Consider the following 25,352-nt stretch of genomic DNA (forward strand, 5'->3'; position numbering starts at 1 on the left):
TAAGTTACCACGATATGAGTAAGATGACGCAACATAGGTGTACATCTCCGCTAGAACCATGCAATAGGAAAGTGCCTACAGGGTAAAGGAGTGATATGTCTTAGTCGAATGCCAAGTGCCGCGGAGCATTTCATACTATCGCCTTTTCATTTCAAAGGCGTCTCTTTCGCTAGCAGCTGCTGTCAAAAGTGGCTCCAATTTGGCGGCTAGCTGTCGCCAAACTCGGCCATTTCGTGCGGTCTCGAAACACCGAAAAAGACACCGACATGTCAATGACAGGCCGATTCCCCTGCAAACTACAACGTCCCACCGGCAGTAGTTGATTTTTCGTTCAAAACATCGGCTACGCCGACTATGCCAGATTTTTGAGAAAGCCAGGCTTTCAACGCTATTGCGTCGTTAATTTACCAACAGAGGACATTGCCAGATGCGAGTTGGTTTCTACTGAGGATTTTGAAAAATCCTTTCTATTGGTTTTCTTTCGCAACCTTAACTTCTTGGTGCGGCCTTAATAAAAGCTCCAAAGCAAGGTTTCGCTACTTGTCAGTAGATTAGATCATTTCCATTAAGATGTTTATACCAAAGTTTTCAAATATTCAACGGTTCCCTAAAAAATATTCTTGAACCCCAACCCGACTGCTTTTCTTCAGAACACCTAACTACGACGTGTGGGCGCGAGACAAATTTTCACTCTAAGTTTTTACCATGTACCAGATATTTAACCAATACCACTAACCGACTGATCTTCTATGGTATACTCAATGAACATTTTAGTACTTGCGAAGGATTAACTTTAAAAACAAGGCTTTGCTATGGAATCCTAATTTATACCATTGCCAACAATATGGGGATAACAGTACTTACAGTAACCTAATATTGCATCATTAATAATAAAAATGATATCAAAGAAGATAGATTTGCGAGGTTTGCAAGAAAGGTAGGTGAATAAAATACCTTACAAATCCAAATTTTACTTACACTGCGGCGAAGCGCTAACAAAACATTCACAATAAAGGGGACACGGACAAGCGCTTACTGACAACTGATGCTTTATTGAAAGATCAGTTGTCAGTGCTTGATGTATTTTTTTCTTTTCAGTCGTTTGTCTGATCTGCTTTTTCGATTGACAGCCTTTTACCAGCTTTTGTGATTGTCCTCATGTTCACATAGCCCTATATACCATGTGCCAAAGATCAGTTTGTTTTCCGAACCATCGTCTTTAACGTATTCATCCCATCCTTTGCGGACAGTACGTCGTCCTGGCCGCCATCATATATACTAGGTGCTGCTCGACAAACCTGAGTTTTACAAACAGCCCGTGAAATCTGATGTATGACGTTACTTATTACGGTCTACTTTCGGGTCGAATCGTCCTTACATAAATTTCAATATTTGCTGGTCGACACTCCAGCCATCTGTCATAAGCATATCTTCTAAAAGCTACTGATGATGTAGGTTGGCTGTATCTTTGCCGCAGTATCCGAAAAATGCTACGCTCCCTCTAATCACTTCCTGAAAAAGACTGAATGCACTGCTTTCATTATGCTTGTAACTAGCGTAAATATAACGACTTGTTCTCAAAACTGAACATCCTAAACGGGCATGAATGCTGCATGAAATCTTTTCTTCATCTGTACTCGAACCTAGATAGGTTGAACTCAAAGCTTATGGAAGCACATAAAAAATATCCAACTGGGGCCTGTTTTCAACACTTAGTTTGTTGTATAATATTTTAATGTGCAGTCAAAGCCAAACGTCTCAGATTTATTTAGCCTGTGTATTAAAAATAATAAACCATATTACCTATCTTGTTATCTATGTAACAAACCCTTCTGTCGTTCAGCAATTATTTTCTTTGTCCTTGAGATGAAGTTTTTAGCCTGCGGCGTGCGTTGCTACGTCATATCTTCGGAAAGAGAAAATGCCTTATTTTTAACGGCTATATCAAAAAGTAGAGGGATTAATTTTATCTTTGCTGCTTTTCTGCATGATAAAATAGAGAGTCGTCTACATTTAATTGCAAGTATATACTCCGCGTCTGCGTGTGCGAATATGTGCTTGTAACCTTGCTGGTGAGAAGGAAGACCTCGGTTTCTGGCTGGCGTTGTTAATAACACCGATAAATGCCTGTTTGTGTCAGTACATGCTGTTGCGTTGCTTTCAAGAACACCACCTGTCGTGATCGGAATGTGCTCGGAAGCGCACACGATTACCGGGTGGGTTCGGCGAATTGGTCAGTCAGTCACGAATAAGAGTGGAAAACACATTTATCGCCCTTAGTATAATCCCGCATATTATAACCTTTCTCAGTCTTCGTTTTCTGCCTGTGTAGTTCAGCTTATTAGTAGGGGCATGCAGTTGTACCAGAAATTTGTTCAAAACTTATTTGCCATACTAGGCTTAGAGATGTATTCCAAGCTTGTGTCGTTTTCAGGAGCATCGTTTTCGCCCTCTCCTCGAGTCATCTGATTGGTGACAATACTGTACCTGGATTCCAAGTAGTTGCCTCTTTATCTAAATAGACGCATTTTCCAGTACTTCCTTCGATATTTAAAATAATTTAGGATACTTTTCACGGAAGATTATTTCATATTTTTGTATAAATTTAGATCTCAATGTCAGTGCTACTTAGAGAAGTACCAGTCAACTGAACAGGCACTAGTGGACAATAAACACAGAATAATCTAAAATATGGAAACTAGAAAATATAAACTTACTTTCCTTATAGAAATACAGAAACACTCTATAAACCTTGATTGAAAATTTAGGAAATTATTGACAAATGGAGTGCGAGGTGCTTCAGTTTATCTTCTAATTAGATGTCGAATGATCGACATGAGCTGGTGAATACTAGCGATGTTGCATAAAGGCTTGCGAAGCTAAAACAAGGAGTCCTCCATAATCAATATGAGGTCCATTCTTGTTTTCTAATTTATAATAACGACAATGTCCAGATAGATAGTTCTGCTAACGTTATAATGTATGCAGATGACAGTTTTATAATTTTCTCTTCACGTAATCTTCTGACACCACAATCTTCAGAAAATACCTACCTTCCAAACCTAGCGAACTGGTTACTCAAGTAACTCAAGCTCAAGTAACTTTGAAATAACAGATATACGTGATTCTATCAACTCACCTTTACATAAGAAATCCTTGTAAAATATGAGGACACATTAATAAATAATCAAGTATAGGAGAAAAGGTTTTTCGGGGTTTGGCTTTACGAGGATCTAAGCTTTTCTACACCCATATAGACCTCAAACTCGGAATTCGCCCATAAAGTTGGATGTCTGTACAAGATATATCTGTAGATCACTGCGCAATAGAATTACACTAAACTGATTACTTTAGAAAACAAAATTTGCAATCCTTTGAATGTTTTCATGGAAGCGTACAGAATTTAAACGCAGCTTTTCTGTTTAAGAAATACAGTACACAAAATCCGGACCAACTGTATTATTTAAATGTATTGAAAACAATGTACACAACAAAAGAAATTTTATAGAAATAAAGACTCGGAAAATCCTCAATATCATTCAAGAAACTGTACCGAAACCTCCGCACACCCTACGTATATTTCTAAACAACACTCAAGGAATACTGAACTTTGAATGAACATTATGTCAATATAAAACGCCTTTTATGGCGATAAAAATTGCACACAGAAATCAACTTACTTTCCTTTCAAAAAACAACGCTTCTGTAACGCAGGTAGTTCAGTGTATGTTGTCATGGTGACCGTGTTTTTATATCCATTTCACGTTAGATGTAAACTTTTTACAATCTAGTAATGAAATTTGTCTTATTTTGTTTGTCTATGGCACATCAGTTAGTTCTTGAGATATGTCGATAGAAATTAAGATAGTACCAAATAATGTGTGTTGTGCTGTTTGTGCTACTCTAAACTTGAAACGTTCTTGTAATTTTGCCCGCCGGGGTGGTGCAGTGGTAAGACACCCGACCACTGTCCGGAGTTCCCGGGTTCGAACCCGACCACGGCTGCTGTGTTTCTATGGAGGCGAAACGAAGTAGCGTCCGTGTGCTGTGTGATGTCAGCGCGCGTTAAGGATCCCCAGGTGGTCGAAATTACTCCGTAGCCCTCCACTACGCTACCCTTTCTCTCCTTTCACTCCCACCTTCATTCCTTCCCTTACGGCGCGGTCAGACGTCCACAGAGCGTGTGACAGATACTGCGCCTTTCCCTTCCTGTGAACCAATTGTTATTATTGCAATTTTAGAATAGTGTAAATTATCGCGTTGTATACCTTGTCGGGTACAGAAAAAAACTTTTTTGAATCCCTTCAATAGTATTACTCCGAAATCCAGAGGCAGAGGCCTCATAACACATCAACTGCCTTTAGCTTCTGTCCCTGCTTCAGAAAGTATATTTTTTCTGCGGCTTAAAGTGAAAGAAATGTGGTTGCCACCACTTCCGGTTCTGGCGTTTCCCCCAGTAAGACGTACGGCCGCGAGATGTATGCCATTATAGGAGAGAGCCTAAAGCACACAGCCCCTTCGCATAAAAAACTAGCTGGTACTTCATGCTCCGTGTTTTAATCAGTCGTAGATTGTTTATAAATTTTACAGCCAGAGCATGCTAACTCACTTATGCAATACGTTAATTAGGCGCGTGCCAAACATCAGTTGTGCCCTAGAATTTATCCTGCAGTAGAATAAAAAATATTAAATGAATTGTTATTGCAACTCTATTTTCTTCAGCAGCGATGAGTGGCCTAGGTACTTCAGTCACATGTATAACATAATTGTACTCTCTATATTATCGTAATAGCAAACAACAATAGAGATACAAAATATTCACAAATGGTTCTCAGGAAACCAAATAGAATTTAGCCTCGATGCAACGGAAGTATTCAAGAGTCGCCATCAAAATTGGATTTCGTCACCTGATTTTTCTAAGAGATATAATATATGCACGTACCTCTACGTCACCTGAACGTTTTTCGGAGTACCGCACTCGCTGCCAACGGCCGGCCAGTTCTGGTCTGGTCGCGTAAAAGTCTTTACGAAAGGTAGAATGATGATCCACTTGGAACGAAGCCTGGCCACTTTCTGTTCCTGATAGATGGTACCAGGCAGTGAAACAAAGAGGCCCTGGTTCCTTTCGAGTGAGCTGGGCGATACGGAAGCCAAATGAAGAGCCATTCATTGTTGCATAGGCACTCGAACCTTGGTCTGTTGGTGGAAGTATGAAAAATGTACAAGCCATTGTAACCATATTAGTGCACCACAGCACGCGCAACAAAAAGAACGTACACAGACTGTTTCTCGCAACTCTCCCTGTAGGCCACTATCTTACTGTATTTTTGCAATGAACTAGATCCAGAACGAGTAACACATGGGAAACTAGAGGAGACCATATACGCGGTGACGGCAAGTTATTCTTTCTGATTCCTGAAGTTGACTGACTTTCTTACACCTCCTTAAGAGAGCATGCATATGGGGGATATGAATAGTTGAGGGATCTAAATGCCATACTAGGCTGCCAAGAGCGCGTCGAGAGCCCACAAGTAATGCGGAAGCTTGCATGGCTAAATTCTTAGAAAACCTATCGTAGTATTGCTTTCGCTACAAAACACTTCCAGATGTCTGCCTTTTTCATAGCGTTTTAATCCAGCAGCATGCAATCAGTACATACCGTAGGAAACAAAAGGCTTTGTAATTTATGTTGCCCTACCTCTCTTTTTTTTATTGAGCTACAACACCGACCGAGATCGATGAAAACACAATGTCAGACTTCTTGCGCAACAAGAATAAAAAATCATAACAACATCAAGCCGAAATTTGTGCTCACAAAAATAGAGTAACGAGATGCTTTCTGCTCAGATCAACGTTATCGACAACCATTATAAAATTGATTACCTACAATATCAAACAAAAATTCAAAAGTAGCTTTTCACAGCGACGTAACGCCATCAGTTTTCCGCACGCAAACCTTTTCCACGCGCTGTGGCATGGAGTCCATGAAGCTGTCAATGTATGCCTGGTCTATGTATCTGGCCTAAGGTAAAGAGCGCTGCTGATATATTTGTCCCTCAGATGACGCGCAAATGCTCTGCGAATATTTTCTATTCGAAATAGGTAATCAGTTTGGCTGATTCCGAACATACAGTAAGCTTTCCTCTTCTGCCATTTTCTCGTTAGCTTAAAAGCATGCTTGTTATGGCGCTTTTTAAAATGATATCATCAGATCAATTTCCAGCGAGCTTATGGCGCCTAATATTTCCAATCATTACGTGTATTTTATGTATGCCTCATTTTATCTGTATTTTTCAAAGGCGTGCTCTGATGTTCCAGTCTCTATTGTTGAACGAGGAAAGCTGATCCCGAGAGTACGCGGTGCGTTCGGGGAAAATATGCAATACATTCTTACCATTTCCACACGAGAATCATTACTTTAAAATCATTGTAAGGCCGTGGTATATCCTAGGTGCAAGACCGCGGTCAAAGGCGATTCTTTAGTTTTGTTTCACAGTGCAGCCCTTGACCACGCGCGAAATGCCACCACTCCCACCACTGTGTCTGTACCGGCGGCGAACAAGTTGCGAGACGCTTCAGAAACGGACAACCATGCGTAGAGAAGAGGGCAAAGTCCAAGGCCAACTCTAATGGCTGGGGGCATTCCTTTCTCTGCAGTAGTAGGCGGTCAGCAAGAAGCCGCTCATGACGACAGGTCGGGGCGGAGAAGGGGTGCCGCGGGCTGTGCATTTCTTTGATCGGGGATGCCATCAAGGAATACGTTTACGGAACGAGTGCATGAAAATGGGAAACCGGCGCCGGGATAGAAAAGGAGAGGCTAAGCGCTCGTGCGCGTAGAAGGTGGGCGTTATTTTGGTGGCATTTTAGAACGCAAATATTACTCTGCGTAGTGCAGCTTCGGATTTCGCCTTCTGGGACCGACCACAGAGAGTGAGAGAGAGGAACAACTTTATTTGCCCCAGATGTTGTGAATTAGGGCAGGTGGGTCCTGTGTGGCCCCCAAGGGGGGCGGGTGGGGTGATATCCTGGGCCCACGAAATAAGTGCAAGTTGTGTGTTCTTGTCTGGATTGGTGAGGAGTTACTCCAAGCTTTCCGCAGAGGGAGCTGGCAGGAGGGCCCTTGGGGGCGGGTTATTTTTGCATCCCCAGAGGATGTGCGCCTGAGTGGCGGGTTATAATAATAATAATTGGTTCACAGGAAGGGCAACCCTACTGAAAAACCAAAAGTTCTACGGGGCAATAACCTCATAAAATCTCATTTAATCGCATAAAGTCTCATACGGTGCACATCATTATCATAAAATATCGTACATAATTTATGATAATGTACAAGAAACTATGAGAACTTATGCAATTATATGCGACTTGTACGTGATTTCTTATGTGAATTGAGTGAGATTGTGCGAGAAAATGTGAGGTTATTGCCCCTTACAGTTTTTTCAGTAGGGAAGGTACAGTATCTGTCACACTTGTCTCTGTGGACACCTGAACCGCGCCGTAAGGGAAGGGAGGAAGATGGGAGTCAAAGTAAAAAATTATCGACGATTACGTTACTTCCTAATGCGAAATTTGAGCGCAGCAAATAAGCTCTTTCACCTTTTCGATAGATTGAGGCAAAGAAATCGAGCAACACATGTATGCGCTATCACAAAATTTTTTTTTTGTGCACATATACAGATCCGCCGCCACCGATCTGGCTCTCCGATTGCCACCGCACAGGGGTTTCATTGGAGGAGGAGCGAAGAAAGGAATTAAGTTCGAGCCGGTGCTTTGACAACTGGAGACTCGCAGGAAGAAGGGGGAGGGGGGCGGCGTGTACACCCAGCGGCAAACGATGGGGGCAGAAGCGCGCGCAGCAAGCGGTCAACGCGATAAAGGGAGGAGGGAAGAGATAGCAGCGACTGACTGATGCTGCTGGCGCCGATAGTGAGTCAACCCCAGCTGCGGAGTTGGTTTCAGGGACAACGCCGCCGATGCCGACGCAAACAATATGATACCCTCGCTTCCGCAGCGCCAAGAACCAGGTCTAGCCGTGGGAAGGTGGTCACGCATTCGTCGACGTGCCGGGGCCTACGTGAAATAACCGGCGCGTCGGCAACTGATGAGCACCCTATCCGCCACACAGGAACAGGGGGGGGGGGGACCCTCCCCTACGTTTAAAGATCCCCAGGTGGTCAAAATTACTCCGTAGTCCTCCACTACGGCTCCTCATTCTCTCTTTCCACTTTCACTCCTACCTTCTTCTCTTCCCTCACGGCGCGGTTCAGGTGTCCACAGAGCAAGTGTGACAGATACTGAACCTTTCCTTTCCCGTGAACCAATTATTATTATTAAGAGGAGCCGTAATTGTGTTCTAATTTCGACCATCTGGGGATCTTTCACGTGCGTTGACATCGTACAGCACACGGAAGCCTCTTCATTTCACCTCAATCGAAACGCAACCGCCGAGGTCGGGATCGAATCTGGATACTTGTAATTTGGACATGCGAGGTCGTATTCTCCATTAGTAATTAGTCATAGCGTGGAATGACTAAGCATTGAGCGTGTCTGTAATCTTCTGAGTAGGGTGGCTTGTGCTCGGTCGAATTCGGGTGCGGAGGCGGAAAAAGGCGTATCATCTCTTTGTGAAAATTAGTAATTTCTGTGAAAGTCTAGGGGGCTTCAGCGAGTGCGTCTAGATGCGTGAGACCGACCGCCTGGATTGTTAATCCTTGGGCAAGTTGGTCGGACCTATCGTTTCCAGAGTTGCCCGCTTGCGCGGGTTCCCCGACTAGTTTAATTTTGGGGTCGGGAGTGCCGCCGCGCAGGATGCGTGTGACAGGATGGCAGATGTAGGCTGCCTATGAATTGAGAATAAACTTTACCTAATTAAACTTTGGTGTCCACTGAAAAGGGAGATGGTTACTGCGCCTTCCTTTCTCCTAAAACCAACTTATAGCCCCGCCACGGTGGTGCAGTGGTGAGATGCCCGACTACTCTGCCGGAGTTCGCGGGTTCGGTGCCGACTGCGGGCGGCTGCGTTCCGATGGAGGCGGAATGAAGAGGCGTCCGTGTGCTGTACAATGTCAATGCACATTAAATATTGGTTGGTTTGTGGAGTTTAACGTCCCAAAGCAACTCAGGCTATGAGAGACGCCGTAGTGGAGGACTCCGGAAATTTCGACCACCTGGGGTCCTTTAACGTGCACTGACATCGCACAGCACACGGGCGCCTTGCTTTTCGCCTCCATCGAAAAGCTGCCGCCGAGGCCGGGATTCGATCCCGCGTCCGTGGGAACAGTAGTCGAGCGCCGTAACTACTGTGTCACCCCAGCGGGGCATCATTAAATATATATATATATATATATATATATATATATATATATATATATATATATATATATATATATATATGGTTGGTTGGTTTGTGGGGTTTAACGTCCCAAAGCGACTCAGGCTATGAGAGGAGGACTCCGGAAATTTCGACCACCTGGGGTTCTTTAACGTGCACTGATATCGCAACACGTGCGCCTTGCTTTTCGCCTCCACCGAAAAGCGGCAGCCGAGGCCGGGATTCGATCCCGCGTCCTTGGGCTCAGTAGTCGAGCGCCGTAACCACTGCGCCACCCCGGCGGGGCATATATATATATATATATATATATATATATATATATATATATATATATATATATATATATACATATATATATGGTGGTTATTCATTATATACACAAAAGGACGGAAAATATGTTTGCCAGCCCAGGTGTCTGATATCTGAAGCAACTGAACAAGGGCGGCGGAATTAAAGGTTGGTTGGTTGGTTGGTTTGTGGAGTTCAACTTTCCACTTTCACTCCCACCTTCCTCCCTTCCCTTACGGCGCGGTTGCGGTGTCCACAGAAAACAAGTGAGACAGTTACCGCGCCTTTCCCTCCCTATAAATAAATCAGAAATAAATCAGAGTTTAACGTCACAAAGCGACTTAGGCTATGAGAGACGCCGTAGTGGAGGACTCCCCAGATGGTCGAAATTTCCGGAGGGATAGCAAGGAAGGGGTATAGGAAATCAAAGTGGTGAACGATAGGGAGAAAGGAAAGGGTAGGTAAAAATAAACAGAAATATATAGAATATAGAACATTATACAGTAATTTGCTTGAGGCCCACCCGCCAAAGTTTTAGGTCCGTGAGCACTCGGCACATAGGGCGGCCCTACGTAATAGCTCTGCGTCCATGTAACTGTTTACGACGCCGCACTTTCGCACTGTACAAACCCTGGCGGCCGACGTGGGGCTACCGGCCGTTATTGTCAGGAATAGCACACGCAGAGCATTCGGTCAGAGTGCGCACTATCTGGCGAAGTGAAATAGGCGGGTCATCAAGCCCGCCTGTTCGATATATTCACACAGGCTCACGTGTGTTCGCTCGCGGACGCGCGCACTGCCTGGCGGCCACAGGAGAACTGCTACGCTGGCCGGGATGCGTATTAGCAAACCATATCCCGTAGGAGCACTCGAGCAGACGACGCTCTGGCGCGTGATTCCTCTGAGCAGCGCCACCAGGTGACAAATAGTGAATATATTGTCTAAGCGAACAAGAAAACATTAAAAGCCCACCGTTCCCGTTGTTTCGGCGGCGCAATGGATTAACATCACGCATCTCTATGGTTTGACAATACGCTACCGTGCGCACGTCCTACGAAGCGAGTTTCTCGTCACTAGGAGGGAGTTCATGTACTGCGGTCGCGAGCTAGTCGGCACGTTCGTTGCCCTCGATGCTGCAGTGTCCGGGGATCCACTGCGCCCGTGTAGCGCAGCCGCGCTTCGCTAAGCTCTCAAGACGCGTGCGAATCTGACACAGCAGCGGAATTCTCCGGCCGGTGTTTCGAAGGCGGCTGAGAGCGGTTGCATAGCACGGCACACCTGGGTGGCGGCGGAGTCAGTTCAAGCAGTAGATCCAGGCCTAGGCGTAGGCCCAGCAGCTCCGCCGTGGTGGAAGATTAATGACCCCCAATAATAATAATAATAATAATAATAATAATTGGTTCGCAGGAAGAGAAAGGCGCAGTATCTGTCACACTTGCTATGTGGACACCTGAACCGCGCAGTAAGCGAAGGGATGAAGGTGGGAGTGAAAGTGGAAGGAGAGAAATTAAAGATCCCCAGGTATGCGAAATTACTCCGGAGCCCTCCACTGCGGCACCTGTTTCTCTCTTTCCACTTTCACTCCTGCTTTCCTCCCCTCCCTTACGGTGCTTGTCAGGTGTCCACAGAACAAGTGTAAAATACACTGCGTCTTTTAATTCCTGTGAAGCAATAATTATAGGCCGTTCCTAGCCCTACCGGTTTGGGGCAGGTAGGTCACCGCCGCTTGCGGCGGGGGCTAGCAAATGTTTATCTGTTGTTGGCCGTTATTGTACCCGACACCACAGGTCGTGGACGACGGCTGTTGCGGCGTGCGTCTTTCTCTCCCTCTTGTTTCCTCTTCTTTTCTTTCTTCTCTATTTTCTCTTCTGTGCGCAGGGGGTAGTGCAGTGATAAGCCGCCCGACTACTTTGCCGGAGTACCCGGGTTCGAACGCGACCTCGGCAGCTGCGTTCAGATGGAGGCGAAACGAAGAGGCGTCCGCGTTCTGTGCGATGTCAGAGCACGTTAAAGATCCCCAGGTGGTCGAAATTAATCCGTAACCCTCCACTACGGCTCCTCTTTTTCTATTTCCACTTTCTCTCCCACCTTCCTTCCTTCCCTTACGGCGTGGTTGAGGTGTCCACTTTAAGCAAGTGAGACAGTTGCCGCGCCTTTTCCCTTCCTATAAATCAATCAGCAAGGTAGCGGAGGTGGCTCAGCTACCCCTTCTAGTGCTCTTTAGCTACAGTGAACGTAGCTCAGCTACAGAGCCAGTAGCAGGCCCGTGCATTTTCTTTTCTTTCTTCCTACAGCCACAACAACCACAAGAACCGATTATTAATTATTATAATATTATTATCATTTTGTTATTGTATAAAAGAGGGTAATGAAAAGGCATAGTTAAAGGCTTTATCGCGCCAACTATTAAAACGAAGGTTGAGCGTTCCCCTAATTTATACCGCCTAAATGTGTAAAACCTAGCTACACCATACTTTTCCAGAGCTTTCTTTGGTATCACTACGTTCCAGCCATGCTTAAACCACCCCTCCCTTTCTCTGCCGGCATCTTCTTGGTCAGCGTCCGAAGTCCTGGACTCCGGAGGATTCCATTGCCTTGCGAGCCCAGCGCGCGAAGGCAGCTTGTGCTGTCGCACTCAAGGAGATGAGGAGGAACGTCTCCCAAGCCTCTTCAGTGGTCGTGGGGTGGCTCTTGCAACATCAAGAACTTGAGGCATTGGTCAAAAAGATGCCCACATTTACCATTTTTGCTGACCCATCGTCTCTCTGGCTAAATAAAATCGTTTTCTCTCTCTAGAAATTTTTAATTAAGTGTTAGGCCTAGATGATTTGACGCTATCTTGAACTTTGAGGATTGTCGCCTTTTAATGAAAATCTTGCTGGCCAGAACCAAATTTGCGCCGGACCACAGCCTGTAATCGAATTAGGCGCATTCTTCATTTAGAGAATATCAATCAACTCAGACCACGTTAATCCCTCTGGGATGAAGTCGACCACGAGCGGCGACTCCTTGCTCAGCTTGTCAGTTTTGTCTGGATGAAACAATGTTCCCTTTGAGGTGCATTATTTTCCTAAAGCTGTAGGCTGTCTTGCGCCTCATCACATGTAACCTCAGTTCACTCTTGTAAAAAGCAGATGCACAATTCTTTCGTATTTGAATGGCAATAGGCGGGCTTTGGTTTACTCCACTAAAATTATCTGAAGCTTTCTGTGGTACTGTGGTCACATTGAGGGGCAAATAAAAAAACCATTTTTTTTTTTCAACTATAGTTTCTGGCAGAGGATGACTGCCATTTGAGGGGCGGTGGTGACTTGACATCCGGCTGAATCCGCTGCTATAAGACTTGTTTTTGATCGACGCATCCGAATAGAACCCGAATAATAGTGCTCGTGGGCTTGAAAAGGCATGGATATACTTGCGTGCTGTGACCCTCACCTGTTTTTAGTGTGTGATCCGCTGCGGGGCCGTGCTTCATATCTGTAACCTTGCGGACCTGAAAGCATGCCTTGCTGCAGTCGCTGGACACCCATTTGGGACATATACCAGCTTCGAAAGAGCATGTGTCTGCGGGGAAAACAAATTTTACTATCAGATTTCTGGAGAGTGCAAAATATATAAGTAAGCGAAAAAGCCTTTCAGCCCCATTTTTATATGTCATTTCTAAGAAATTGTCAACTTCAGAAAGCTTATTATATAACAGAGACAAGTGGTAACCACAGAATTGCTTCACTGAAAACTATTTCGTTTCGAGGCAAACAAACTACCAATATCCTAGATAAGGATTAAAAAAAAATAACACAGGTAGGAAATACGCACTCTCAGCGTCACGATCTACGGATGGACTCTAACTGCGTTTTCTATGGCGTGAATGAAGATTGTCTTATAGAAACGGCGCAAAAAGGGCTTATATTTGTGACATAAATCGAATACTAGTGGTTCCCGGCAATCTGTCATTGCCTTCATTAAAAGATAAATATGTCAAGGTGGGCGCAAAAAAAAAAGTTAAACAAGGATTACAGCTCACCCAACGGGATGGCTTAACGGGCTTCTTTGTAAGATGTAGTTATCACGTTGCCACTATATTCATCTCATCTATTTAAGTCAGAATAAATGCATTAAAACGAGAGTAAAATAAATGAGATAAGAATACAGCCGCCACCCTTAAACCGAGGACAGCTCCGCTAAAGAATGCGATATGAAAAACGCTAAATATAATTCCAAATTTCTCCTGCAGCATTTATGCTACCATCCTGTTTATATTGATAGGTGCAACAAAGCGATATTTCAGCGAATTCATGAAGTCACTTCTGCGCGCAATGCCTGGCCAACTCCTGGCTTCGAAATACCCTGTTTACATAACTGCAGGTTCTCGAAATGCACTGAAATGCTCAAAAAATTAATTTTGGCTTCATGCACTTCCAATAACCACGGTATTCACTTTTGCATGCAAGCTAATAAAATTCAGGTTGAATTAGGGCAGCAATCACAGTTCTGAAACCAAGCGCTCACCTGCATTTACTGTCGAAATTTCCAGTTAATCAAAAGTGTGAATTTTTTTGGCATGAATTTAAAGTTAGAATCTGATATCGCACGTCGCTGAAATGGTACGTCGGTACTTATACGCATGAAGCAAGAGCATTTCAGGAAGAGGCAGCTTAGTAATGCCCCTCGTATTCAGATATGTGGCGCAAACAAAGACAAACACAGGAGAAGATCCACAACACACGCGCACACTACCAACTGTAAGAAGAACCAACTAGCCTCTCAAGCCGTTATTTTTAGTAATGCCCCTGTATGCGATAGAAGAAGTCTAACTGTTGCGCGCCGGTTAGCATGTCGGTCCATGATCCTTAAAGCGTCCGTCGTGGCTGACGCAGCCCGCCATGAACTTCAGTTTATAGTCGGAAGCTCCATGCTGCAGCCAACTTCGGGGATATGTCATACCTCCCACTTCGCAAACAGTTCACCAGCAATTATTATGTTTACTAGAGATGATGTTATCAGCAAATAAATCTGAACCACAACGTGGCGATTAGGGTAAAGTGCTGTGCCCTGCCGTACGTATGAAGTGCCTTCCGAAGAAAAAAGGTTTTTCACAGCTCACGGTAAAGGTTCGTGATGCTATTGATTGAGAGATGTGTGCTAGATGAAGCTGGCAGCCTGCTTTTCAAGCTCTTTGCTTTTCCGCAGATGAAATAGGAAGGTTGCTACGTTTATTGCTTGAATTATCTATGGCCAGTTATTTGCATTACTATAAACATTTATTGAAACTCTTAAGCTCCATCTTGTTTGGTATGACGCGGTAGTGTCAATAGCTTCCGTCTACGGCTATGCTTTTTCGCTTAAACGCGCTTTTTTTAATGTTGCTATTTTTCAGAATGTGTATGGAGAAAGACAAATAGAATTTACAGGAGCACAAAATTTTGAACGAGTTGCCAATTGAACTCAAAGAAGCCAGGAATTTCAAACTCGCATGCAACGAACATTTTCTCAGAATCAGAGCAAGTCTTCAAATTTGGTTTTTCTTTAGTGTGTGTGTAACCGGATGACTTACATGTTATTTTCTATTGGACCGCTGACTAGCCGCATTGGATATTGGATCTAATATTTCTGTATGCATAAGTTTTTTTTTTTTTGTGTAGTTGAATAAAAGACTTCTCCATTTTGATACGATACTGATCCAAGGTTTCCGATCGGTTTCATTCCCCTCTCAGCTTGACGTCTGAAACAGGCTGCCCGAGTGGGTACCTCCGTCCAACTCAGTCATGCCATTTGATCACGTACTGTCATGATGTCACGCAACTCGTCCACAAGCAGGTACCGGGCCGTGTCCAACTCAGTCATGCCATTTGATCACGTACTGTCATGATGTCACGCAACTCGTCCACAAGCAGGTACCGGGCCATATCACTTCCCAACTATCATCTGCTTGAAGCGTGCTCGTCGTTTTTCACTGTCAACGTCAGCGCCGACGGCGGATGTGGTGGAAAATGGAGCCTTTAAAGTTATTGCAATAAATGTCATTTTAAATGCTCCCGGGAGATGCGTTGCAAACCCTTCATTGTTCAGGATGGCTCCGTGTCCCTCTGGCCGACTTTGTATGCGCGCTTGTATGTCCACCAGCATCCAGGTAAAAGTTATTTTTAAAAACAACGCAATACCATGCGACATATAAAGTCCGCTTTAACGAAACCATATCAACGTACCTGTGTGGCCTAGGGAAGTGTATCGGACTTACAATGCAAAGGTCCTGGCAGGCTGATTCTTATATCACACTCTTGTACAAAGGAAGGGGCCCAAGGTAGCTGCCAAACTAAAGTGAAGTAACCTTATGTCCAATCTGTGCGCGGTCATGTCAGCTATCGTCTACCACCTGTCAGCGCAAAGTTCGTGATGTTTCTGTCACAACGCCGAATATAACGCCGGAATCTGTGACGGCAGATTTCGGGCCAACAGCTCCTATAACGCTGTCGCTTTAAAACCTGAGTCGGCAAAACCCCATTTTAAGGAAGCAGGATCACGGCCGCGGCCTAACAGATTTGGCCTGATGGTGTCACCGGCACGTAAGACACAGGCGCGCATGAAATTGGCAGCTCGGCCTGTGAACTGTCGGTGAAGAAGTGAATGCGATGGACGGGCAGAAAAGTAGAGAGAAAACACGAACACCATTGCGACTAAGCACCGGACGAGACCGAAGGGAAGATAATAAAGAAAATAATTCTTGAGGGGAAGTAAAGTTTGGATAGCTGTGAAGCCGTTCTCTTACGTCTGTTGTGAGCGGAAAGGCGCCTAGGTATAGCGGAGAGCGTCACCTACAGCTAAGTCGTATTGACAGAAAGACAATAGCTGCATTAGAGAGAAATAAAAGTACGAGGAGAAGTGACCGTGGTCACTATTGGAGAGAAAATACAAAGATTTGGAAGGAAAGAGAGCGTGAAGACTGAAGAAACAAGCGTACGAGAGATTGCAACACTGATCCGCGGTCCACGTAGCTGACCGGACCTCGATGAGAGATTTGCGCGTGCCGAGGTGCACAGAAAAGACCGACAGCCGCGACATCTGCAGTAAGCCGCGCGTCGACATCAGAGCGTCGACCATAGATCTAGATAGTTGTCCGACACCACAACTGCTTGTTACAGGAAGGCAGAACGGGGAAGAGACATGGCAGCAAACTGGCGCTTGATGTCTTTGACGTAGAAGATTAGTGGGAAGATAGGGGATAGCTCGAAGTAGAGTAAAGAAAAGTAGGCATGCAAGCAGAAAAGAGAGAGGGAGCGCTGGGCATAACTGCTGAGTCTCGTGAAAATAAGCCGCCTTTGAGGAGAGAAGGTTGTATGTGGCCTTAAGACGAAATCGTGAGGCGTTCCGAAGCGTGTCAGAAGACACAAAATTAGCAGGGTTACAACTAAGGTTAAACAGTGTTTGACGTGCTAAAGTATGGCTTAATTCGGTTAAGCTGTTAATCGGTGTTTGTTTTTTACTCAAAGTTTCGATTTGGTTACGCTCTAGGATATACACACATTAGGCAAAGTGTTCACGTTTATGGCGTCTTCTATCCCGGTCCAGCTCAGCTTGCCGGGAACGGCGCGCTTCTTCGGCCGAGATTGTAGAAAAGCCCGGCACACTCGCTATTCGTGGTCTGACGTGAATTGAAATTGTGCGGTGTGCTTTGCAGCCAACCACGGCTCGCACCAAGATGCTAGTCGCATCGTGTGGAGGCCGACTTACTATCGGTGTCTTACGAGTGAGACAGTCCTGTTGTATGGCTAATCCAGTAATGAACCCTGTCTCGAGACGGGACGGATGAGACTTTTGTTAGCGTTCTTCGACACACCTATTCAAGACGCCCGGTGGGCGGCATCCTCCCCACCTCCGTTTGTGCAGATACTTTTAGGCCCGCGATGCACCCCTCAGTTGGCGCGTCACTACTGATGAGCTGTTGCTACTTGATTTGTTAAGGTCATACTCAAGGTCAAACCCCGCACATAAACCCTGACGCCATAAACCCTGAGGGCCCGGTCAGACCTCGTGAAATAGTCTATTCGTGCTAAAATGCGACAGAGGTCGCGCCCTCGTGACAGGCGATATAGGAACCGTCCTTAAATATGCGAAATACTGTCCACAACACAGTCCTGAGAAGGAAAGGAAGAATGGAGCAGACAGGTGAAGGAGGAGACGGCCTAAGAGGGATGGTCGCACTAGGAATCCAAGGTGTGCAGAATGTCATATTATAGATAGGTGTGACCTACAAATGTGACTGGATATACAATTTGAGGGATTGTAATGCGGACAAAGATGGTGCAGGTTCAAAGAGAAAATGGTAGCCTGATGAGCACTTGAAGCGCAAGTGCGGTGTCGGGAATGCTCCTGTGATGGCTAGAAGCGAGATACGCTGCACAGAAGCAAGATATGAAAAATAACCAGCGCTAAAGACTAAGACAAAGAGCAAGAAGCAAACGGAACGGGCGCTGACCCGCAACTGAAGTTTATTGAAAAAAAAAGAAACACAGTATAAAGTCCGAGCCAAGCCGCACTAAACCCCACATTATACACAAAAACCACGTCATGATGACCTAGTACACATATGACGTTCAAGCAACCCTACCCTCGTTATCTAATAAAGCGATCGATGGTTCACAAACACATCTTTTCACCAAATCGCATGATACGCCTGGCCTCAGCGCTTTCCCGGTAAATCTGTGCTGGATTGGCATCCAAAATATCTGTCTATGTTAGAAAAGGATGGAAGCCCTTACAATGCGGAACCAGATTAGAGCTTCTGCTCATCTCTAAAGATCTCTCGTGCGCTCGTAATCGAACATTAATACACCTGCCCGTTTAACCCATATACACCTTATCACAAGATAACGGAATTATATATATCACTCTTACTTTACTTGCAACATAGGAAAACTCATGCTTCATCCGACACGTGTTTCTTTCGCGGACATGTTTCGCTGCTTTCTTCTTAACTATGCTACATATTTTTGATAGTTTTGATACCTCCTGGCCACATTTTTAAAATTATGCGACATACCATGCACATATGGCAGGGCCACCTATCCTTTCGCATTTCTCTGTACAGCCCTCTCCTGCTCCCGCGACTCTGCGCGCCACTGTTTTACTTTTTTGATCAATTTATCGCATGTTGTTAACATGATGTGATCAGGAAATTCAGCGTTCTCTAGCCTAGTTAGTTGTTCATTAAAGCTAATTCGCATATTATGAAAGCATGATTTTGACAGGACTGCCCCCAGGCTCAATAAAGCGATACCATCTGTTACAAGCTTAGAATGTTGCGACAAATAATCTAGCAGTGGCTTCGCACTCCTAGTCGAATACCGCCAAGGAACATGATGGGTACAAAATTTCAACATGAGGTCAACAAAACGTAGTTCATTATCTTGTGTCATTCGCTCAAATGTAAATCTCAAACCCAGCCTTTGCTCTTGAAAAACTTTAAGAATATTTATTGGTGATGAGCTACCATTGCGACCTATGTAAAAGACCCAAACATCATCCACATACAGAAGGATTCTTGTCCCCAGGCCTTGCAAGTTTTTGACAATCAATTCGTCTACTCTTCTCAAGAAAATGTCACTTATAACAGGAGCGTCTTTTGAACCAATACAGATGCCTGATTTCCGGGTATACACGGCACTGCCAAATTCAACAAACATACTTTTCAAAATAAAAAGATGCCAATTTCAAAAATGGCCCGGTTGATATACCACAGGTCTTTTCAAACTCTATTCCATCATTCTGTTCCGAAATGGATATTCGCAGACTGGTCATGAGAGCTTAATGAGGGGTCGAATAAAATAGATCCTCGACATCGATGCTATCTGCCGAGCAATATTCAGGGTTGATCGTTTTGAAGTACTCTACCCCCCCCCCCCCCCCCCCCCCCCTAAAAGTTCTCTATGATCTTCGAAACGCAAAGTAGACAAATGTTTCTGCAAATAGTTTTAGACAATACATTGCCAGGAGCCCTTCTCAGAAATTATCGCTCTAAAAGGTTCCCCAGGTTTATGAGTTTTCACAGAAAAGAATATGCTCTGAACCCCTCATTTGGCGTCCTTTACAGCCGTGGCGAATCTGCGTAAATTCAGTTTCTCTGACAAGCGCAAAGCCTCTCTTGACCTTCTTGTGTCATTTGACACCACCCTAAAATTCTTCTCAACAGCCTCTAGCGCTTTCTGGTTGTACGCATCCCCCGACAAAATGACAAATCGACCGTCTTGATTCAGAGAGCGACCTTAATACTCCTGGTGACTATGAAATCAACCATGGGGCCAATGCTGAGACTCAAGTTGTCACTATTCTGTCCTCGAAGCAACATTCACGCATTCTGATATGAAGCAAGTGCGCGAGCTGTCTTTCACCTGCGTGGCCAATCGCCTGACCATTGCCACCTTGTGAATTGGTGACAGGTGAGGCTCCACTGCAAACTTGCGGCCCTTGCGAAGCTGGCACGCAGGCATCCCCAAGCACCACAACTTCACCAGACGGTACTTTTTCTTGGGCGGAAGTCGCATACGGACACTTGCCAAGAAGAATTCCGCGCTGTTTGCCGCAATCCTGCTCCACTCCTGGGAGGAGAGTTGCCCGTGACCTTGTTTTTCCACACTATAGACTACGCGTAGATTGTCCTTGTAGTAACGCACCTGCCGCCACATCTTGGAATACAGTACGCAGCACATCTTACGGCTGTGACTCTGCGTTGGATGCAGATGGCCCAAATATTGCGTGAACCTTTAGAAGGGCAGTGGCCTAACTAATTAGATGTGTACAAACAAACAGCGCTGGAGGCTGTTAAGAACAATTTTAAGGTGGTGTCAAAGGACGCTAAGAAGGTCAAGAGAGACGCTTTGCGCTTGTTAGGGGAACTGAAGTTAGGCAGATTGGCCACAGCTCCAAAAGACGCCAAATCAAGGTTTCTGGACATATTCTTTTCTGTGAAAACTCATAAACCTGGGCAACCTTTTAGAGTGATACTTTCTGAGAAGGGCTCCTGGCAATGTATTTTCTTAAACTATTTGCAGAAACATTTGTCTACTTTGCGTTTAGAAGATCCGCATTCTGTAATGAACTCTGAGATGGTAGTCGAGTACTTGAAAACGGACAACCCAGGAGATTGCTCGGCAGTTAGCAACGATGTCGAGGATAAATTTTATTCTATTCCTCATGAAGCTCTCATGACCAGTCTCCGAATGTGCAATTCGGAAAAGAATGGTGAAATAGCGTTCGGAAACAACTGTGGTATATCAACCGGGTAGTTTTTGAAATTGACATCTGTTTATTTTGAAAAGTATGTTGAATTTAACAGTGCCGTGTATACCCAGAAATCACACATCTGTATTGGCTCAAAAGTCTCTCCTGTTCTAAGTGTTCTTTTCTTAAGCAGAGCATATGAATTGATTGCCAAAACCTTGCAAGGGCTGGGGATAAGACTCTTTCGGTATATATATATATATATATATATATATATATATATATATATATATATATATATATATATATATATATATATATGTGTGTGTGTGTGTGTGTGTGTGTGTGTGTGTGTGTGTGTGTGTGTGTGTGTGTGTGTGTGTGTGTTGACGATTTTCTGGTATTTTACAAAGGTTGCAATGGTAGGTCAACACCAATGAATATTCTTAGTTTTTCAAGAGCAAGGCCTAGGTATGGAATTTACGTTTGATCGAATGTCACAAGAAAATGAACTGCGTTTTCTAGACCTCACATTGAAGTTTTGTGCCCATCATGTTTGCTAACGGTATTTGTTAAGGAGTGCAAAGTCGTTGCTAGATTATGGGTCGCAACATTTTAAGCTTGTAAAATTTTATATCGCTCTGTCTAACCTAGTGGCATTCCTGTAAAAATCATGCTTTCATAATATGCGAATTAGCTTTAATGAACAACCAGCTAGGCTAGCGAACGCAGTACTTTTTGTTCAAGTCATATTGACAACATGTGATGAATTGATCAAAAAATTAAAACAGTCGTGCGCAAATTCACGGGAGCAGGAGAAGGCGGGACAGAGAGGGGCAGGAATATATGTGGCCCAGCCATATGTGCATGGTCTGTCACAAAATTTGAAAAATGTGGTCAGAAGGTATGATGTTAGAGTGGGTTTCTCAGCACCAAATAAACTATCAAAAATAAGTAGCATAGTTAAGAACACAGCAGCCAGAAATGTCCGAGAAAGAATCATGTGTCGGGGGGAAGCATGAGTTTTCCTGTGTTCCACGTAAAGTAGGAGTGATATCAGGATTCCGTTATCTTGTGATAAAGTGTATGTGGATCAAACGGGCCAGTGTATTGATTTTAGATTACGAGAGCACGAGATTATTAGAGATTGGTAGAGGCTCTAATCTGGTTGCGCATTGTAAGTGGTGTGATGGCTGCCATCCTTTCCTAACACAGGCAGATATTTTGGATGTCCATCCGGCACAAACTAACCGGGAATTGATTGATGCCAGGCATTTCATGCGATTAGGTGAAAAACGTGTTAGTGAATCGTCAATCGCTTTAATAGATAATGAGGTTGGGTTTCTTGAACGTGGTATGCGTGATGTGTCATCATGACTTGGTTTTTTGTTTATTGTGTGGTTTGGTGCGGCTTGGCTTGGGTATTTATATTCTGTGTTTTTTCAATAAACTTCTGTTGCGAGGCAGGGCCCCTCCTGTTTGCTTCTTGCTCTTCCTCCTAGTCTTTAGCGCTGGTTATTTAACATGTCACTGTACCTACTTGCCCAGATGTCTCTTTTATTACAGAAGCAACGCTGTCCCTTGGTCTCGTGATACTCAGCTTCATCCCGTCGTCTTCACTGGGTTTTTACGGTGTATTTCGCTCCATTAAATATTAGGAATACGCTGTCGCGAAGGCGGAAATGACAATGTGCAGACTAAGACCAACTGAAATAGAGACCTGCACGTAAAACAGTGTCCTATGGGACGACGTGCACCAACTTTCGTTACCTTTCTCGCCGTTGAGGGCGCTCAGTTTACCTATTCGTCTGTCATTATCATCATAATCAAATCCTAAATGAATTTAAAAGAACTGTAGCCATATTCTAAAAGCAAAAAGGATCTTTTCGAGCAATACTTCAAAAATGTTGCCTTTTTGCATTTTAGCGGAGAGTGTTTATTTTTATAATGCTTTTCTTTCGCCAGGGGACATACCGCGATTCCGTTTTGTGCTACGGCAATGTAGTTACCCACTGCGTATGCGCAGAACAGGTGCTTGTGCATTATAGCTTGGACAGATGCTTAAACTATAACGACGAAGAAAAATAATAGAACTAATAGACCCTTTTTATCAGCAGGTCTACAGTAGCGCCAGGCTGTCCGTAGTGTTCGTTCCCTAGCGGCGAAGACTATGTACTAGAAGGTGAATGCTGCAGCAGTGCTTTCTGTGCAGGTCTTCAGTCGGTCTTGGTGCAGACCACTAAGCGGGTTCGCTGATAGTGAGTGTGGGTTGCATCGCCTCGAAGCCTACGGAGATACGATGGCGGCAGGCAGGGAACGACGAAAGGATAGAAATGGAAGGTGATGAAATGTGATGATCTCCATCATATAGACCGTTTTATCATGGACGCTGCCGATGAATGGATAGATAAAATATAGGAGCGGCCTCTTTGAAACGGGGTGGTAGCAGTTGCTATCGTGCTCATTTTCCCCCCTATATTCTAATTATTGTTTTAGATTGGTTAACTATTGCAACATTTTATTTATTGAATTGTTTTCTACATTACTAATATTATGTCACTTTTCCGCCGTTAAGCCACCAATCTTCAAATCGTTTTTGCTGGCTTCCACCGCAGGTTCATTCACCAGGTCACTGGTATCTCTAAACCCCAGTTTCAGGAAGAGCAGTTGCGGCTTTATCGACTTCCGGATGGATACCATTACATTCGAGTATAATATGGTCAGTTGTGTCTGTGGAGTTACCGCATACGGCACATTCGTCATCTTCATTGTTAAGTTTCTTTTTGTAGCTCCGTGTGCTAAGGCAACCCGGTCTACAAAAAGTAGGGCACTGCCTCTTGAGTTGTAAGAGAAAGCTTCCTCCCTGATCTGCCCTTTCCACTTTCGGTATAGTTCTACACTCTTTTTTTTTCCATGGAAGTTATCCAGTTTGCATCTTCTGAATTTTTCACCTGATGCTTAACGGTCTTTATTTCTTCGTCCTTGTGACCAGTATAGTTACTGGTTAGTTTCCTAGTGCTTTCCCTCAATTGTGAGTCAACGCCTTTTAGGTATACGTATTTAAATACTTTAGCTGCCCATTTGTTACTGTCCAATTTCCTCAGGCGTTCTTCATACAATATTTTACTATGAACTTCTCGTACTTCGCAAGATGCCCAGCCCATATCGGCCTGTACCGCCTCATTTGTGGTTTTGCTGTGGGAACCCAGTGCTAATCGTCTGATGGTTCTCTGATTTATTCCTAATGTCAACTGCATCTCTGATTTTAGGAACAAAACCGCATTTCCGAAAGTAAGCCCGGGCACCATAATTCCTTTCCAAACAACCCTCAAAATCTCATACCTGTTGTATCCCCACAATGCCCTATGATTCGTTATCCCGGCACTTCTTCGCCCTTTTGCCTTAAGTGATTGCTCATACTTTTCAATGTATGCAAATCCTTCGTTTCCCATACCCCCAGATATTTATATTCTACCACTGTTGGTATTTCATGGTCTCTTATTTTAAGACCCTGATCAGTTCAGCCGTTGAAAATGATCAGACCCGCCCTGAAGTCTAGTGTCCCGTTCGTCTCCGCAATGCTTAACTAGAGTTTGCAATTCTTCCTGACTCTCTGCTAGCAGCGCAATATCGTCTGTATACATTAAACCGGGGAGGCGCTGCTCTTCTGCTTTTGCGCCTAATCTCTATGACAGGTTAAAACTTAGGTTACTTTCTTGTAACCTCCTTTCCAGGTTTATCATATAAAGCATGAACAGCAGCGGTGATAGCAGTTTTGTGTATGTGGCGCCAATTAACGGCCAAGTTGGACACAGCCGCCATGCTGGTATGAGCAATCTGATCTGCGGAACACACGACAAGTAGCGAACATCGGCATTTCGGACCTTTCGCATGCATTTTTTGGATTATGAGAATACCTGGCTGAACGAAAAAACAAAGCTTTTCAGCAGCAGTCCAACCATTCGGTCGGAAAAGACCAAAATTTATGCTCCTGATCAGGTCGGCTGAAAGCTACAAACGTAATTGCAGTTAGTTTGTAACTTTTATTGTGGAACAGAGAGGCGGTTGCGCACCACTGGCCGCGAGGGCAGTAAAGCAACAGGATAGTTAAGCGGGCGGGTTGGTGATACATGATCCAAAAAACAGCGCGAAAAAACGGGGACGACAACGCTTGTTCCTGTGGTTTCTTCCCTTCGTCCCCGTTTGTTCGCGCTGTTTTTTGGACAGTGAAGCAAGCAAGCCCTTTCAACCTATTTTCGATCCAAAAATATTTTTCTAGAGTAGATATACCGTAAAACTGTGAGCAATAAAAGCAAGCGAATATCGCCTTTGATGTCGCATTTATAAATATTGCTAATCGCGTTACATTTGTTTCATCAGCCTATCATTCATATGCTTTTTACTGCTTGAGCGGCTATGCGGCAGTTCTCAGACCTCTACTGGGGTACTATTCGTAAGGATCCATTAACCATTTTGGATCGATTTACTCTGCCCTAGACTACTTTTGTTGAGTGGCAAA

At 44.4% G+C, this 25,352-nt stretch overlaps 1 protein-coding gene across 1 annotated transcript in view; it reads right to left on the reverse strand.

Moving 5' to 3' along the window:
* The window catches only part of LOC146193389 (MAM and LDL-receptor class A domain-containing protein 1-like), a 301,641-nt gene that overhangs the window by 250,751 nt on the left and 25,538 nt on the right, over nucleotides 1-25,352 (reverse strand). The window contains exons 2-3 of the mRNA XM_084602739.1: nucleotides 13,055-13,183; nucleotides 4,943-5,196 (exon numbers count right to left, since the gene is read on the reverse strand). Coding sequence (XP_084458865.1) covers nucleotides 4,943-5,196; nucleotides 13,055-13,183 — 383 coding nt within the window. The remainder of the gene's footprint in view (nucleotides 1-4,942; nucleotides 5,197-13,054; nucleotides 13,184-25,352) is intronic.

This window comes from Amblyomma maculatum, chromosome 4 (assembly GCF_055883805.1).
Source record: "Amblyomma maculatum isolate TAMU_Amacu chromosome 4, ASM5588380v1, whole genome shotgun sequence".
NCBI classification, from domain to species: Eukaryota; Metazoa; Arthropoda; class Arachnida; order Ixodida; family Ixodidae; genus Amblyomma; species Amblyomma maculatum.